At 44.1% G+C, this 14,608-nt stretch overlaps 2 protein-coding genes across 15 annotated transcripts in view; both read left to right on the top strand.

The window, feature by feature from the left end:
- The window catches only part of Mga (MAX dimerization protein MGA), a 79,930-nt gene extending 72,121 nt beyond the window's left edge, over positions 1 to 7,809 (top strand). For 10 of the 11 annotated variants that reach the window (XM_048332358.1, XM_048332360.1, XM_048332359.1 and 7 more), the window contains 3 exons: positions 131 to 364; positions 1,643 to 1,816; positions 4,030 to 7,809. In XM_048332358.1, coding sequence (XP_048188315.1) covers positions 131 to 364; positions 1,643 to 1,816; positions 4,030 to 5,291 — 1,670 coding nt within the window. In that variant the 3' untranslated portion in view covers positions 5,292 to 7,809. The remainder of the gene's footprint in view (positions 1 to 130; positions 365 to 1,642; positions 1,817 to 4,029) is intronic. The other variant, XM_048332363.1, reaches the window with a different exon arrangement.
- A 4,081-nt stretch (positions 7,810 to 11,890) lies between these two features.
- Mapkbp1 (mitogen-activated protein kinase binding protein 1) overlaps positions 11,891 to 14,608 on the top strand; it is a 66,244-nt gene continuing 63,526 nt past the window's right edge. For 2 of the 4 annotated variants that reach the window (XR_007208792.1, XM_048332374.1), the window contains exon 1: positions 12,453 to 12,706. Coding sequence is in view for 3 of the 4 variants with exons in the window: in XM_048332374.1 (XP_048188331.1) it covers positions 12,590 to 12,706 (117 nt within the window). In the remaining variant the exon portion in view is untranslated. Of the gene's footprint in view, positions 11,980 to 12,016; positions 12,034 to 12,452; positions 12,707 to 14,608 lie in introns of those variants that run through there. The other 2 variants (XM_048332372.1, XM_048332373.1) reach the window with 2 other exon arrangements.

Here is a 14,608-nt window from a genome sequence, read left to right as displayed (position 1 = left end):
CTTGTGATCGCTCTTGCCTCCCATAGTTTTGGGGAATATAGTTAAATCAACTGGATTTCAGTTGGCTGTATTTCTCATTATTATGTGGGGTCATGCAAAGAGTGATAATTTATTCCCTATCAACTTGTAGGTAAGACAGAAGAAGTGGTCCTGAAGAAGCTAGAGTATATTTATGCAAAACAACAAGCAATAGAGGCACAAAAAAGAAAAAAGAAGATGGGATCAGATGAGTTTGATGTGTCTCCCAGAACTAGCAAACAGCAGGAAGGATCTTCTACGTCATCTGTAGATGTCGGACAGATGTTTATAAATAACAGGAGGGGCAAACCTTTGATTCTTTCCAGAAAAAGAGACCAGGCCACAGGTAGGAGGGACATTCTTTGCTTTCCCTAATATAGAGAACATCAGTTTAGTGGACTGAATGTCTTCTCTTGGCCATAATTCTAATTAAATGAATTAAACATGAGTTAAGCAAAAAGTAGAACATGGATTACAATAGATTTCTTATTTCTGATTTTACTCAGATCCTGTGAAATTGTTACTCATGTTAACATCATAAATTCTACTCGTGATTATAGTCTACTTTTAGCTATTTTAAAGTAATTTTAATTATATGTGCTTTTCACCAACTAATACATTAATTCTTGATTTTTCTGTGGTTTTCATGATGAGTTGAGAAAATTAGGGTCAGGCTGAGACAGATAAATTGTGATTAAAAATTTTTGAACTGAGCACCTATATGCACTGAGCACCTGTGTGCCTATAATCCAACTAACTACTTGGGAGGAAGCTGAGGTAGGAGGATCGCTTAAGCCTGAGTTTGGTACTAGCCTGGCCAACATAGTGAAACTGTCTTTAAAGAAAAGGAAATTTTAAATTTGTTGAATTAGGTCCCCCCTTTTTTTCTTTTTTACCAGCTCTATGAAGGAACAAAGAAAATTGGTCTTAAGTTCTTTTGTCTTGATTTTGGAAATGGGCTATAATTGATTTTAAGTTACTTGCTTGTATCCTTGGAGAAGGGTGTGTGTGTGTGTGTGTATGTTTTCTATTTGTGGGGCTTGAACTCAGTGCCTGGGCACTATTGATGAGCTGTGGTGCTCAAGGCTAGTGCTCTGCCACTCCACTTGTGGCTTTTTTGGAGCTTAACTGGAGATAAAATTCATCATCTTTCTTGTTTGGGCTGACTTTGAACAATGATCCTCAGATCTCATCCTCCTGAGTAACTAAGGATTATAGGAGTAAGGCACTGGTGCCTGTCTTGTTAGTTTTAAGAAAGAAATTGAAACTTAGACACTTCAAGTGCTTTGGTAGAGGTGTGTAGGAAAGAAGCTTGGGGATAGGATTTTGTATGCATTCATCTTGACTCACTGTTGGGACTGTTAGAAGCATTCCACTGAGAGTGGTCCAGCTCTGTTCCTCAACAAATAGGTTCTGTCCCTTAGGAGGATCACTGGACAGGTAATGAATCCTTAGTGGAGAGTTGTTGCAAAAAGTAAATTCTAAATTTAGTTTCTCTAATTAAATTTGAAATTTACTTCTTGCTTTTCAAGTCAAGTTTTAGGGACATCATCTAGATTTCTGACTATAGTAGCAATTAGTTGAAAGTCTTTTATCCATAATTGCTTTCTAATTTTCCTTGCAGAAAACACCTCACCCTCTAGTACCCCACACTCCTCTGCTAACCTCGTGATGACTCCACAAGGCCAGTTGCTCACCTTAAAAGGGCCTCTATTCTCAGGACCAGTGGTAACTATTTCTCCTCTTTTAGAAGCTGATTTGAAATCTGAAGTTGTCAGCAGTACTATGGCTCAATCAGGTATGTGGTCTTTGTCTACTCTGAATAGTAAAACAAGTCATCCCTGGTATCTCACAGTAGTAGAGGAATTCTTTTTTTTTTCTTCTTTTTAGCCATTCTTGGGGCTTGAACTCTGGGCCTGGACACTATCCCTGAGCTTCTTTTCTTCTTCTTCTTCTTCTTCTTCCAGTCCTGGGGTGTGAACTAAGGGCCTGGGCACTGTCCCTGAGCTTCTTTTTGCTCAAGGCTAGCACTCTACCACTTGAGCCACAGCGCCACTTCAAGCCTTTTCGGTGTATGTAGTCCTGAGGAATCGAACCCATGGCTTCATGCGTTCTAGGCAAGCACTGTACCACATTCCCAGCCCTCCCTAAGCTTCATTTGCTCATGATGAGTGCTCTACCACTTGAGTCACTTCCAGCTCTTTTGAGTAGTTTACTGGAGAGAAGAATCCCATGGAGTTTCTTACCTGGGTTGGCTTCGAACTGCAGTCCTCAGATCTCAGCTTCCTGAGTAGCTAGGATTAGTGGCATGAGCCACCATTGCCCAGTTAAGAGCTTTTCTTTTGGTATTTGCCTTCCTAAGAGATGGATCTTCCATCTAGCTTGATCTGTGATATTAAATATTGTTTTTATCTGGAATTGGGAACTGTGGGGTGAACTCTGGTGAAATTTCTAGCTTTTTGTTTTTGTTTGCTGGTCTGGGGTCTTGAATTCTATGCCTGGATGCTGTCCCTGAGGTGCTGGTTCCTTTTTTTTTTTTCTTTTTTTAAATTTACTTTTTTATTTTAGAGGTGATATACAGCAGGGTTACGTTTACGTACGTCAGTACATTTCCTTTCATTCAGTGCCATCTGTTCCCTCATTCTCTCTCATTCCCCTCCTCCCATCTCCACCCGAGTTACATAGGTCACTTTCATTAGTGTCCAGTGCGCTGGGCTCCTTTTTTCTCAAGGTTTAGCACTCTACCACTTGAGCCACAGTGCCACTCCCTGGCCTTTTCTGAATAGTTTATTGATGATAAGAGTCTCATGGACTTTCCTGCTCCAGCTGGTTTTGAACGTGTTTCTCAACTACTCAGATACTAATCCTGAGTAGCTAGGATTACAAGCATGAGCCATTGGCACCTGGCTCTGGTGCAATTTCTTTTTCTTTTCTTTTCTTTTTTTTGCCTGTCCTGGAGTTTGAACTCAGGGCCTGAGCACTGTCCCTGGCTTCTTTTTGCTCAAGGCTTGCACTCCTGTCACTTGAGCCACAGCTCCACTTCCAGCTTTTTCTATATATGTGGTGGTGAGGAATCAAACCTAGGGCTTCATGTATACGAGGTGAGCACTTTTACTAGTAGGCCATAATTCTAGCCCCTCTGAAATTTCTAAGTGGGAGAAGAATAAAAAATTCGTCAAGGAGGATGTTGAAGAGTTATTGGCTTACTTCTTGGTATTGATAAATATTTATCTGTTTTGTGTTGCTCTCAGAAATGTTGTGTTCCAACATTCTCAGTCAGATCAGTTTGAATAGTACTTCCCTAGGAGTACGATTGAAAAGGAAGTGTCATTTTGATTATTTCAATCCCAGGCACTAAATTTCTGTTAAGAGGAGCTAGGCGCCAGTGGCTCATGCCTGTAATCCTAGCTACTCAGGAGGTTGAGATCTGAGGATTGCAGTTCAAATCCAGTCCAGGTAGGAAGGTCCATGAGCCTCTTATCTCCAATTAAGCACCAGAAAACCAGAAATGGTGGTGTGGCTCAAGTGGTAGAGTGCTAATTTTGAGCTGAAGAGCTCAGGGACAGCGCCCAGGCCCAGAGAGAGGAGAGTTCAAGCCCCACAACCTACAAAAATAAAATAAGATAAAAGGATATACCCCTTTCCCGGTATTAAAATCCCACTTTGTTGCCATTATGGAGATAGTTCTTTGTCTCTGCTGCCTAGTTCACTTTGGAGTACTAATCCTGCTTTAGAGCTTCATTTCCCTTCACATTAGCAATTAATTGGATGGACAAAATCAAGGTGCATTGCTGTGTTAGCATAATAGTTGGCTTGAGGAGCCAGATATGGTGCACATCTGTAATATCAGTACTGGAGAGGCTAATGCAGTATGATCACAGTAGCCAGCTAGGGGCTACATAATGAGCTCTAGACCAGCCTGAATTGCATAATGAAACGACCTCAAAAACAAGAGCTTGGAATAGAGCTCAATGGTATTTTCATTGTTTTAATTTTCTTTTATTTTTTCAGAAAATGATGACTTATTTATGATGCCACGAATTGTTAACGTGACATCATTGGCTACAGAAGAAGATATGGTAGATATTGGAGACAGCAAATATCCTCATGAAGTTCCTGATGGCAAGCCATCTGACCACTTGAGAGACATCAGGAATGAAGATAACTCCTTAGGTAGAATTTCTTCCAGAGGAAACCATAGAGATGGCAGGGTAGCGTTGGGTCCAACCCAAGTTTTTCTGACAAATAAAGATTCTGGTTTTCCACAAATAGATGTTTCCAGTATGCAGGACACACACGGTTTCTCAGCTAAAAAGACTTCTGGTGATATAAGAGGGAATCGGTATAATCGAAAAGAAGGTGAATTGAAAGGAGAGAGACTAAAGACAAGGGAATCTCCATTTCATAAGTTTAAGATGAAAGATCTCAAGGACTCAAGCCTAGAGATGGAACTGAGAAAAGTCACTTCGGCTATAGAGGAAGCAGCTCTTGATCCCAGTGATCTGCTAAGCAACATGGAAGATGAGGATGACACTGATGAGACCCTGACTTCATTGCTCAATGAGATTGCCTTTCTTAATCAACAACTAAATGATGACACTGTTGGGTTGTCTGAACTCCCTGGCTCTATGGATACGGAGTTCCCAGGGGATTCTCGACGTGCTTTTATCAGTAAACTTCCTCCTGGGAACAAAACAGCCTTCCAGGTTGGCCATTTGGGACCGGGTTTGAAAGAATTAACTGATGTTCAAGGGGAGAATGACTCTGTCAGCCCCCTCCTTTTGCACTTGGAAGAGGATGACTTTTCTGAGAATGAAAAACAACTCGTAGAAACAGCATCTGAGCCAGATGTTCTTAAGATTGTCATTGACTCTGAGGTAAAGGAGTCTTTCCTTTCTCACAGGAAATCTAGTGATGGAAGAAAAAGTACTTCTGGCACCCCTGCAGAGCCTGAAATTGTGACCTCACCTCCAATCCTACACATGAAGACTGGTCTGGAGAATAGCAACACAGAGACTGTGTGGAGGCCCATGCCAAAGTTGGCACCTTTAGGTTTAAAAGTAGCCAATCCTCCCAGTGATACAGATGGTCAGAGTTTCAAAGTGATGCCATGTTTGGCACCCATATCTGCCAAAGTTGGTTCAGTTGGACACAAAATAAAATTACCAGGGAGTGACCAAGAAGGCCGGGAGAGCAAGGTGATGCCTACATTGGCACCTGTTGTGGCGAAATTGGGCAACTCTGGGATCTCACCAAGTTCTACAGGGAAATAAACTTTTTTTTTAATCCTCAAGCAAGATCCAGGCTGTAATGGGAAATGGAATCCCATGTCCTTTATCTGGACATCTTTTTGTGTCATGATACTATGGTCTTTGACTTCAGTGATGGATATTGATGGAGAAAGGGATAGGGTGCTGATCCTGGTATAAGAAATACTATGAAAATCTGATCATGTTAAAATTTGTTACCTCGCTTGTGGTGCTGGGTCCTTTCATCCTCTTTAGGAAGATGTGATCCATTACTAAACATGAGGTTCCTCAATAACCCAAGGAATCCATAACAAGACTCTGGCTCCACAATGGTACTCTCAAGAGAAAAAGCTGGTTGAGACTGGAATTGCTATCGACTAAACTGTTACAGTTGTTGGGTTTAGCTTAAGGAATGTGTTGGAATGCTGTGAAGGAATCCTGAAAAAAGTAGTTTCTAGATGGTATTTCAATAACGGGGCGAGAGAGTGCTCTCATGTGCATGGTGGCACATACCTGTAATTCCACCACTTATGAGGCTGAGACAGGAGGATCATGAGTTCAAGGCCAGCCTGGGCTACAAATTAAGGCCCTGTGTCAAAAACAAAAATAGGCAAAAACAGCAAAAAGGAAGAGGATGGAATAGTAAAGGAAAGGATTTTATGTCATTCAGCAGAATTCTCTTTCAAACCCAACTAGCCTCTGTTATCTTTCCAGTTAGAATTATAAATTTAAGCCTTCGGGTAAAATAGGGATACTTTTAGCTTTTATTACTAAGCTAATTATTTTGAGATGTTTAAAAAAATGTACTCCCTTACTGTCTTTTTGAATGTTGAAAAGATTAATTCATAGTGCTTAGGGGTTTCTACCCAGAATATGTAATTTTGAAAATAGCTTAGAGAGGTCCCTTCCTCCTTCACAGACCATATCACTAAGAGACAGCTAAAATGAAAAACGTTCTCCCTCCAAACTAGAGATTATGGCCAAAATAAATAGTGGGGCTGGATATTTCCCAATCCAAACAGCTCCCGGTGCTCGAAGGTTTCGTTCACTGCTTACCTGCACAGGATGTAAAGAAAAATCACAGTAGGCATTCTTTACCAGGGAAGTAAGGCAGTATTTGAATCACAAGATATATTTTTTATCTGCTATCATGGATTCAGTGATCTGTAGAGCTTTTTCACTCAGTAGCTGTCAGGTATGAAGGGCTGGCAGCTGTGTAAAGATGAGATATTTATATTTTTGTATAGTTGTTTTCATAGATTTCTCAAAGGCTGAAGTTTTCAACCTAGAAGATGAGATTTGTATTGGGAATAGAAATGTTTCCTATCTAGTTTGTAAATAATCATGGTGCACTTGAGGGGTCTCAGAAACTCCTGGGGGCAAGAATCACTATTCTGAAAATGTATAGACTGGGATTTAGCTGCTGCATTTTGCCTTTCTTAAATAATTATATTTTGGAATGTAACCCTTGTTCTGTCTTTATTGACAGGATTTGCTTGTGTTGTAAGACACTTACCACAAGAGCTTCCAGTGCCTGGGCCGTGCCTGGGCAATTATATTTCTTCTTCATCCCCTGCCTTTGTTATCCTATGTCCCAGGTTGTGAGACCAACTTTGGAATGGATTTAGCCAGTGAATTATCTTCCATGATTAATCCCCTTCTTTTAACTCCTATAATCAACAGATTGCAAAGGTTGGGGAAACTTCTGCAAAGAGCAGTGGGACTATTTTATGCTGCTTGCCTTTCTAGACCTGCTCAGTAGCACTTAGCCTTTCCTCTTGCTGAAGACGTTTGATAGAGCAAGGAGAATGTTCTTCAGCTTCCCATTATCCTTTTACCCTTTACCCCACAGATTTCATTCAATGCCTTAGCCCATGGAGTCCAGCCCCTATCTCCTTTGTTAATAGTTGTCCTTGGGGTATAGCAGATTCTCATTGCTTGTCACTTCCCCACCTTCTCCTGACTTCCCAAGGCTCTTGTGGCTTAGGAGGATCAGACAGGGAGCAGGCAAGGGAGTGAAGAAAAATCCTCAGGAAAAGAAGGACCATTTTAGCTTCTGAATACTTTCGCTTTTTTAAAATAAGAGGATAAGCAAAACAGGTCAAAGTCACTTCTTGATTGGTGAGTATCTGGCTGTGTTTAGAAAGAGATTTACAAAGATAGAAATGAGGGATGATTCTAGGTGTTCAGGGAAGGCTGCAGACATTACAAAGCCCTGGGATATGAGTGTTCTCTCATGATAGGAGGGCTTAGGCCAGAACAGTCCTGCAGTCTTGACAAACCTAAAGTGTCCCCCAAACTCCTACCCTTTAAGCATGGGAAAAACTGATCTATGAAAATTCCATGTATCATTATGACAGATGAAGTTGAATGAGAAGATTTGAGGAACCTGGAAGACAGCTCTCATCCTATTATAAGAAGCATGATCTCAATAGACCAATAATCCGCCTTTTTATACATCTGTAAATAAATGGAATGTTTTTAAGGATATAATTATGTCAGATTTAGCATTTTCTTTTATATATTAAATATATATCTTTCATTTTCTGCTTTTGAAAGTGACTATTTTTTTAGAAACAGGAGTAGCAGTAGTGATTTGAAAGGCAAGAAGTATAAACTTGAAATAAACCAGTTCTACTAATTAAACCGGGACTTGCTGTTCAGAAGTTTTTGCTGAGTTGGAGTAGAGAATTGCTAATGAGATGTATATTTGAGGGAGGGTATCATTTATCATAAAAAGTCCTTTCTATTTTGTGGACCAAAATTATCCAATTTTTTGACATGCCCTTTGTGGGGGAAGTTTTGGTATTCTAATCCTTATAATAGATCTTACATAGAGGCTTCAAATTTTTGTACAACCTGGTAAGTATTTGTCTCAAATCATTTAACTAAAAAAAACTAGCCTCTTTGTACCACCATGTACCAAGCTGTTTTTGTAACCTTGAGAAATAACCAATCTAAGTGGTAACAAAATAATTCTTAAATGCAAGATATTAACTAGGTGTATAATTTGTAGGAATTTTTAAAAAGGAAATCCTTTAAACATGAAGCTGCTCCTGATAATCTATTTAAGGTCTCTGGCAGATCAAATCCAGTCATGTTAAGTTTCATACAAATTGTTCAACTTGGGCTGGGAATATGGCCTAGTGGCAAGAGTGCTTGCCTCCTACACATGAAGTGCTCGGTTCGATTCCCCAGCACCACATATATGGAAAACGGCCAGAAGAAGCCAGGGACAGTGCTCAGGCCCTGAGTCCAAGGCCCAGGACTGGCCAAAAAAAAAAAAAAAAAGTTCAACTTTATAGTATATGCACCCCCCCCTTCTCAGAATTATGGAGATTAAATATCTGAAGATGTTTTGAACACCAAAGAAAGTTGACAGGGCTAATATTCGTATTGTAAGGCTTGGTAGGTTTATTGTTCTCCCCCTAATCATACTGGTTGAAATATTTGGTCTACAAAATAGTGATAGCCCTTGCCCTCCCCAGACTTCCCAAAACAAAACAAAACAAAAAACAAACCAACAAACCAAGCACAGTGTAGGAAGAACATTTTCAGGTACTTGGAGAATGATGGGTAACCAAGAAATCAGGATACATTTCTTGCATGAAATTGAATTTTGAAAGTGCTATAAGGACATCAGTACTTCCATATATTGCTGCTGAATAAACTTTACATGGGTATGACTGACAGCACAAAGGAAAAGTAAAGCTCAAGTGATTGCTCTTACTGCCAGTGGAAGGAAGGAAAAGGTTAAAATATGTATTTGAAGTAAAGGGAACCAATTTGGTACATACAACTTTTAAACTGAGTGTTTGATAAAGTCAATTTGATATATGCAACTTGAGTAATAGTGATGGGTTTGTGTGTGGAGGGTTGATAGAGATTTTGAGACAAATCTCTAAACTTAAGTTTTATCACTGTAAACTGCTGAAAGAAGAGATTGTGTTAAGTAAGAAAGCAGCATTGGAAGCCTTATCTTGAGGTCCAGCCTGTTTGCATCTGCAATCACTGGGCTCAACTGTCCCACAGTGCCTTGCATGTAAAGGTGCTCAATAAATATTTGAATTGATGAGCAAATGTTTAGCCTGTTAGTTTCCTAGGATCTTAGAATTGTCCCTTATTTTCCATAGGGTGAATTTAAAATCATCTAACAAAACTGTAACATCTATTTCCAGACATCTAGAATTTGAGAATCTGACAAACTGTGCATGTGTAGGACACGCACAAGCAGAATAAAAGTGAAATGGAGTATGGATGATGAAATTTCGATGTGAGAGAGCTCCCTTTTGGATAATAGGATGGCAAGTCTTTAAGACAAAGGAAATAACCCTTCTGTAAACACTAGACCTGGTCATGTTATTTTTTGAGTAGTCATTGAAAAGGCCAACAGCCTAGCCTATTCCTGACATCTCACCAAACTTCATGGTTGATTGTGAAGAATTTTAAGATGTGTGTTTTTTGCCCCAAGATTGGAAGTATCTAGATTATTGACCTACACCTTCATTACACTGTTACATTTTTCAGCATTGACAAAGATCTCTGTAGATCATCTTTAGACAGGAAGCCAGGAGCTTATATTTGCCTGTGCAACTCAGCTTTAGATGAGTCTGGGAAGATTTTCTTGTAGGGGCTAACCCAAAGTATCTTTAGGCCAGAAATGACCAGTGACACTGTATATCCACTTAAATGGTCTTGAGTGGTTAGGTGAGAAAGCTATTAAGTGAACACACACACACACACACAAATGACCTGAAGTGAATTAAGGCCAACTTGTGTGGTCTGGGCAGCAGTCAGGTACAGTCTGTTGGACATAAGAAAAGACACCAGATGGCACAATTTACTAGTGTTATTTCAAAGCTTCTGTGGCCTGGTCGAATCACCCGCTAGGAAGGGTTAAGGAACAGACTACTACTATGGTTGTAGTTAATGGCCCTTCCCTTGCTCCTTCCAGATTTAGGAAATAAATTAGAAACACCCATTTTAGTTTGATTGGATCATCTACAGTGCGATAGGTGGCAGTATGGAGGTTTATGCCTCTGGCTACCATTCCAGCCTTTTTAAAGGAGGTTAACAGGCTGGGAATGTGTCTTAGCGGCAGAGTGCTTGCTTAGCATGCACGGGGCCCTGAGTTCAAGCCCTAGGACTGGCAAAAAGGTGGGGGAGGGGGCAGGTAGCCGATTCCTAGGTCACCCAGTAAGCTTTGTAAATGGTGGTATTTTTAGAAATATATTTTTATTAATAAGATGTACAGTCAGGTAATGAGTTCATTTCTATTGGGCAATGTCACCCCTTCACCCCACTCTTCCCCTGCCGTCACACTGCCCACGTTACATAGTTTGCAAAGGGTATTTTTTTTTTTTTTTTTGGCCAGTCCTGGGGCTTGGACTCAGGGCCTGAGCACCGTCCCTGGCTTCTTTTTGCTCAAGGCTAGCACTCTGCCACTTGAGCCACAGCGCCGCGTCTGGCCGTTTTCTGTATATGTGGTGCTGGGGAATTGAACCCAGGGCCTCATGTATACGAGGCAAGCACTCTTGCCACTAGGCTATATCCCCAGCCCCGCAAAGGGTATTTTTGATCTATGGCCCCAGTACACAAAGCACCTTCCTGCTTTGCCCTATGGCTGTACACCTTTACTCACTGCCAAGTTCAGGGTTCTTTCTCTCTTAGTAGCAGGTCATCTTCCCAGGCACCGCAAAGGTCTGGGTAGGGGGAGACAGCTCAGTCAGTGTTCTATTACTCCGGAGCATGTTTTGATTTAGGCAGACTTTTCAGAAGATAAATCAGGTGAGTGTTCCAGGGCTTCTAGAAAAACAAACTGGCTTGCACGCTAACAAACTAACAAAAAAAGGATAATACGAACTAGAAAAATGGGATCTACTGCCACCAAGCTTGACGGTGACCTTGGTAAGTATCAGCCTGAGCGGAAGTATTAAGTTCCACAGTAGCAAAGTACTGATTAAGTGGAAAGCACTGAGACGTTGAACTAAAACCAGGACACATTCTCCGCCCCCCCCCCCCCCCAAGTTCGGCCCGGGGCTGGTCCTTCCTTTTGGCTGCCCAGTTCAAAACACTCGGTCAGTGTTGGCACTCGATTTTCTCGGGGGGGGAAAAAAAATCCTTTCCACGTGAATGGCGCTCGGCGGGGCCGCCATGAGGAACTAACTCTCCCGGACCGCCGAGTTCCCAGCGGTTCCGCCCCCTCGTAGTCGGGAGCCGAGAGTTTCGGCCGTGCCCGGCCCCGCTGCCTACCACCAGTTAACCGTAGCACCCCGGGGGCGTGGTTACGGGGCCCCGGGTGGCGAAGCTCTCTGGGGGGGACCAACCCTGGTAATACCATAAAAGGCCCGGCTCCCTCACTCCCGAAGCCGGGTGATGCGGACCTCCTTCCAGCGAGCGGTGGCCGCAGGGACGCGGCGCCGAGCCCGCAGCTCGAGGGCTCTGCGGACGCCGCCGGCCGAGGCCCTTCCGTTGGCTCCGCCCTGCCGGCCTGGCTCGTCCACTCGGGAGCCGACCTCCTGGCTGCAGGCCCCGCCCCCCTCGCGTCGGCCACGCCCCCGCCCGTAGCTTGGCCCCGGCGCCGGTTCGCGTTTTGAGCCGCGCGTGCCACCATAGCTGCGGCCGCCGCCGCCGCCGCCGCCGCGGAGCTAAAGCCGTCGAGCGCGATGTCTGAGGGCGCAGTGAACCCGACAGCCCTCGAGCTCCGGGGCTGGTAAGGTCGGGCCCGGATGGGGGCGCTGACGAGTAACCGGGGCTTCTGAGGCGGGTGAAGGAGGGGAAGCCCGGCCTGTGTGGAGGGCGGGCGGACAGCGAGCGCCCCTGCGCCGGGGCGGCGGTGGGGGTGGGGGGCGGCTCCCGTGGCAGAACCGACCGGCTCCGGGCCCTCCGCGAGTCCCCCCCCCCCCCCCCGCCCCGGGGTCCCTCCCGGGGCCCGCGCGGTTGCCATGGGAACCGCTGGGCGTTAACGGGAACCTGACGGGGGGGCCGGCCGCCCTCCTAAGCGCCGGTCCCATCCTCCAGTTCCAATCCCTGGGCCGGCGTGCGCCGGGCGTCCCCTCCCCACGCCACACACCTCTCGGCTCCTCTTCCCACGTTGGAGGAAGCAGCCACGCGGGGGTGGAGATCGGGGCGAGGGGGGCCCGTGGGGGGGGGGGGGAGAGGAGAAGGCCGGAGACTCCGGCCGGCAGCAAGCCACCCTCCCCTGCCCGGACGCCGAGGTGGCTTCTGCCATTTCAGGCCAGTGGAAAGGTGTGTGGGTGGAAGGCCGTGTCCCTGTTGAGACAAGTCCCAAGCCGGTCGCCCCAAGGGGGGCTCCCCTCACCATGATGGCTGTGGAAGGGTCCACCATTACCAGCCGGATCAAGAACTTGCTACGGTCGCCGTCCATCAAACTCCGCAGGAGTAAGGCGGGAAACCGGAGAGAGGACCTCAGCTCCAAGGTGAGTCCTGGAGCGGCTAGCCACCCCTTTCCAACCTGCCTTCTGTGAACCCCCTTTCACTTTTTTCCCCCGCCCCTCTCGGAAAAGGAGACATCCCGGTTGACTCTAGAAGACCAAATGCGTTTGTGTCTGCCCCTCAAAAAAAAGGCAGTGACCTGGGTTTAGGTGAAAGGGAAAAAAGACGGCCGAGGTGGCCATACTGAGATTCATTCATAAGAAGAGGTCACTAGGACAAAAACCGCCAGAGTTTCATCATGACCTCACTACAAACTAAGAGTGTGCTTGAGGAAGCCACTTGCCATGCCATGACTCAGTTTCCCTTCTTGGAAAAGGACGGTGGGATCCCATACACTGGGAAGGACTACCTTGTGACTAATGTGGTTGTAGATGTTAATGTAACAACTGGGGTATTGCCAAGTTATATATCTGTAGGAGAAAGAACACCAAAACACCTTGTGTGTGTGAGACGTTGACCCATAATTAGTTGTTTTTGCTGATCTTTTTAACCCACCTTAGCTAACTTACCTAGAGCCTATTGGTTTTTTTTTAGGAACAATAACATGCCAGAAGCCACATGCCCTCCAGAAAAACAGTTCCGGGGGGAACGCAGCCTTTCCAGGGCACATGCTTCCCAGAGGCAAAGTTCTTTTCTATCCCCTCACTTACTGGGATTTTGAGCCTTAGGTTTGTTTATTGCATTTTGAGGCAGCATCTCCCGATGCAGTTCCAGCTGGCCTTTCTAACTCTTGATCCTCTTCTCCCCTTAGCTCCCCTAGCTGCTAGGATTACAGGTGTGTGCTATCCCAACCAGTGAGGTCCTGCTTTATTCACCTTTGTTGAGCCCCGCTCTTTGGGCATACAAAAGTAGCCTAATTCCTGTCTGTTTTTTTTGTTGTTGTTTTTGTCGGTCATGGGGCTTGAATTCAGGGCCTGGGTACTGTCCCTGAGCTTTTTCAGCTCAAGGCTGGCACTCCACCACTTGGAGTGACAGCACCAGCCTAACTTCTTTTAATCCCTTGAGGGAAGCCAAGGTTTTATTCCCACAGGATCAGATTAGCGTTTGTATCTTATTAGCAGTCTGTAAACACAATAGCTTTGTACTGTACAGGATTACCAAGGGAAGAATCATTTGAGACAATAGCATTTTATTGCCTTGCTGTGACTCTTCAGAGATGAGTAAACCCAGTGAGGAATGATTTAGAGTGCTCATCAGCACGGCAGGGTTCTGGAGGACATAGTTCAAATCCCTGACCCTGAACAGAACCTCATTTGGATTTGGTGTAAAGGGGATGGATTTTCCTGTATATTGTAGCAGGGGTTGTATTGAATCACAGTTCCATGGAGATAATGCCCCTTCTGAGGACTCTTACTAAACCACTGTTCCTATTCTCTGAAGGCAGGAGGATGAACCCCAAATCAGAAAGAGTCTTAAGTACATACAACTCTCTGCACATTCTTAGAACCAAGGGTGCTCTTTCTGTGTCCTTGTAACTTGGCAGTGGTCAGTGGTATTAAACCAGTCTTCTCATACTGTCTTTGGGCTCTTGTTTTCTGGCCAGAAATGTGCATATATATAATATGTACATATGTATTATGTATACATATTATATATATCACCTCTGACCAAGAATATTTAGGGAATACTTATTGTGATTTTTGGCCTAGAGTCCAGAAGGTACCATGGACATTCTTTAAGACTTTTTTGTGTCGTTCATTGTTAATTTATTCAACAAGGATTAGTTGAATGTCTATTAGATGTGCAATCAGTGATCATCAAAGAGCTTGTGACAGTGAGACATATAAACAAATAATTACAACATGTGTGGTATGTGCTGTTTCAGAAGTGAGCATTAAATTGTTGATAGAAGTGCAAGGGAGGCTCCTGTGCGCAATTTGGGGGAC

The sequence above is a fragment of the Perognathus longimembris genome, chromosome 23 (genome assembly GCF_023159225.1).
Source record: "Perognathus longimembris pacificus isolate PPM17 chromosome 23, ASM2315922v1, whole genome shotgun sequence".
Lineage (NCBI taxonomy): Eukaryota > Metazoa > Chordata > Mammalia > Rodentia > Heteromyidae > Perognathus > Perognathus longimembris.
Note: the sequence above shows the minus strand (reverse complement) of the source record. Positions and strands in the feature narration are given on the sequence as shown.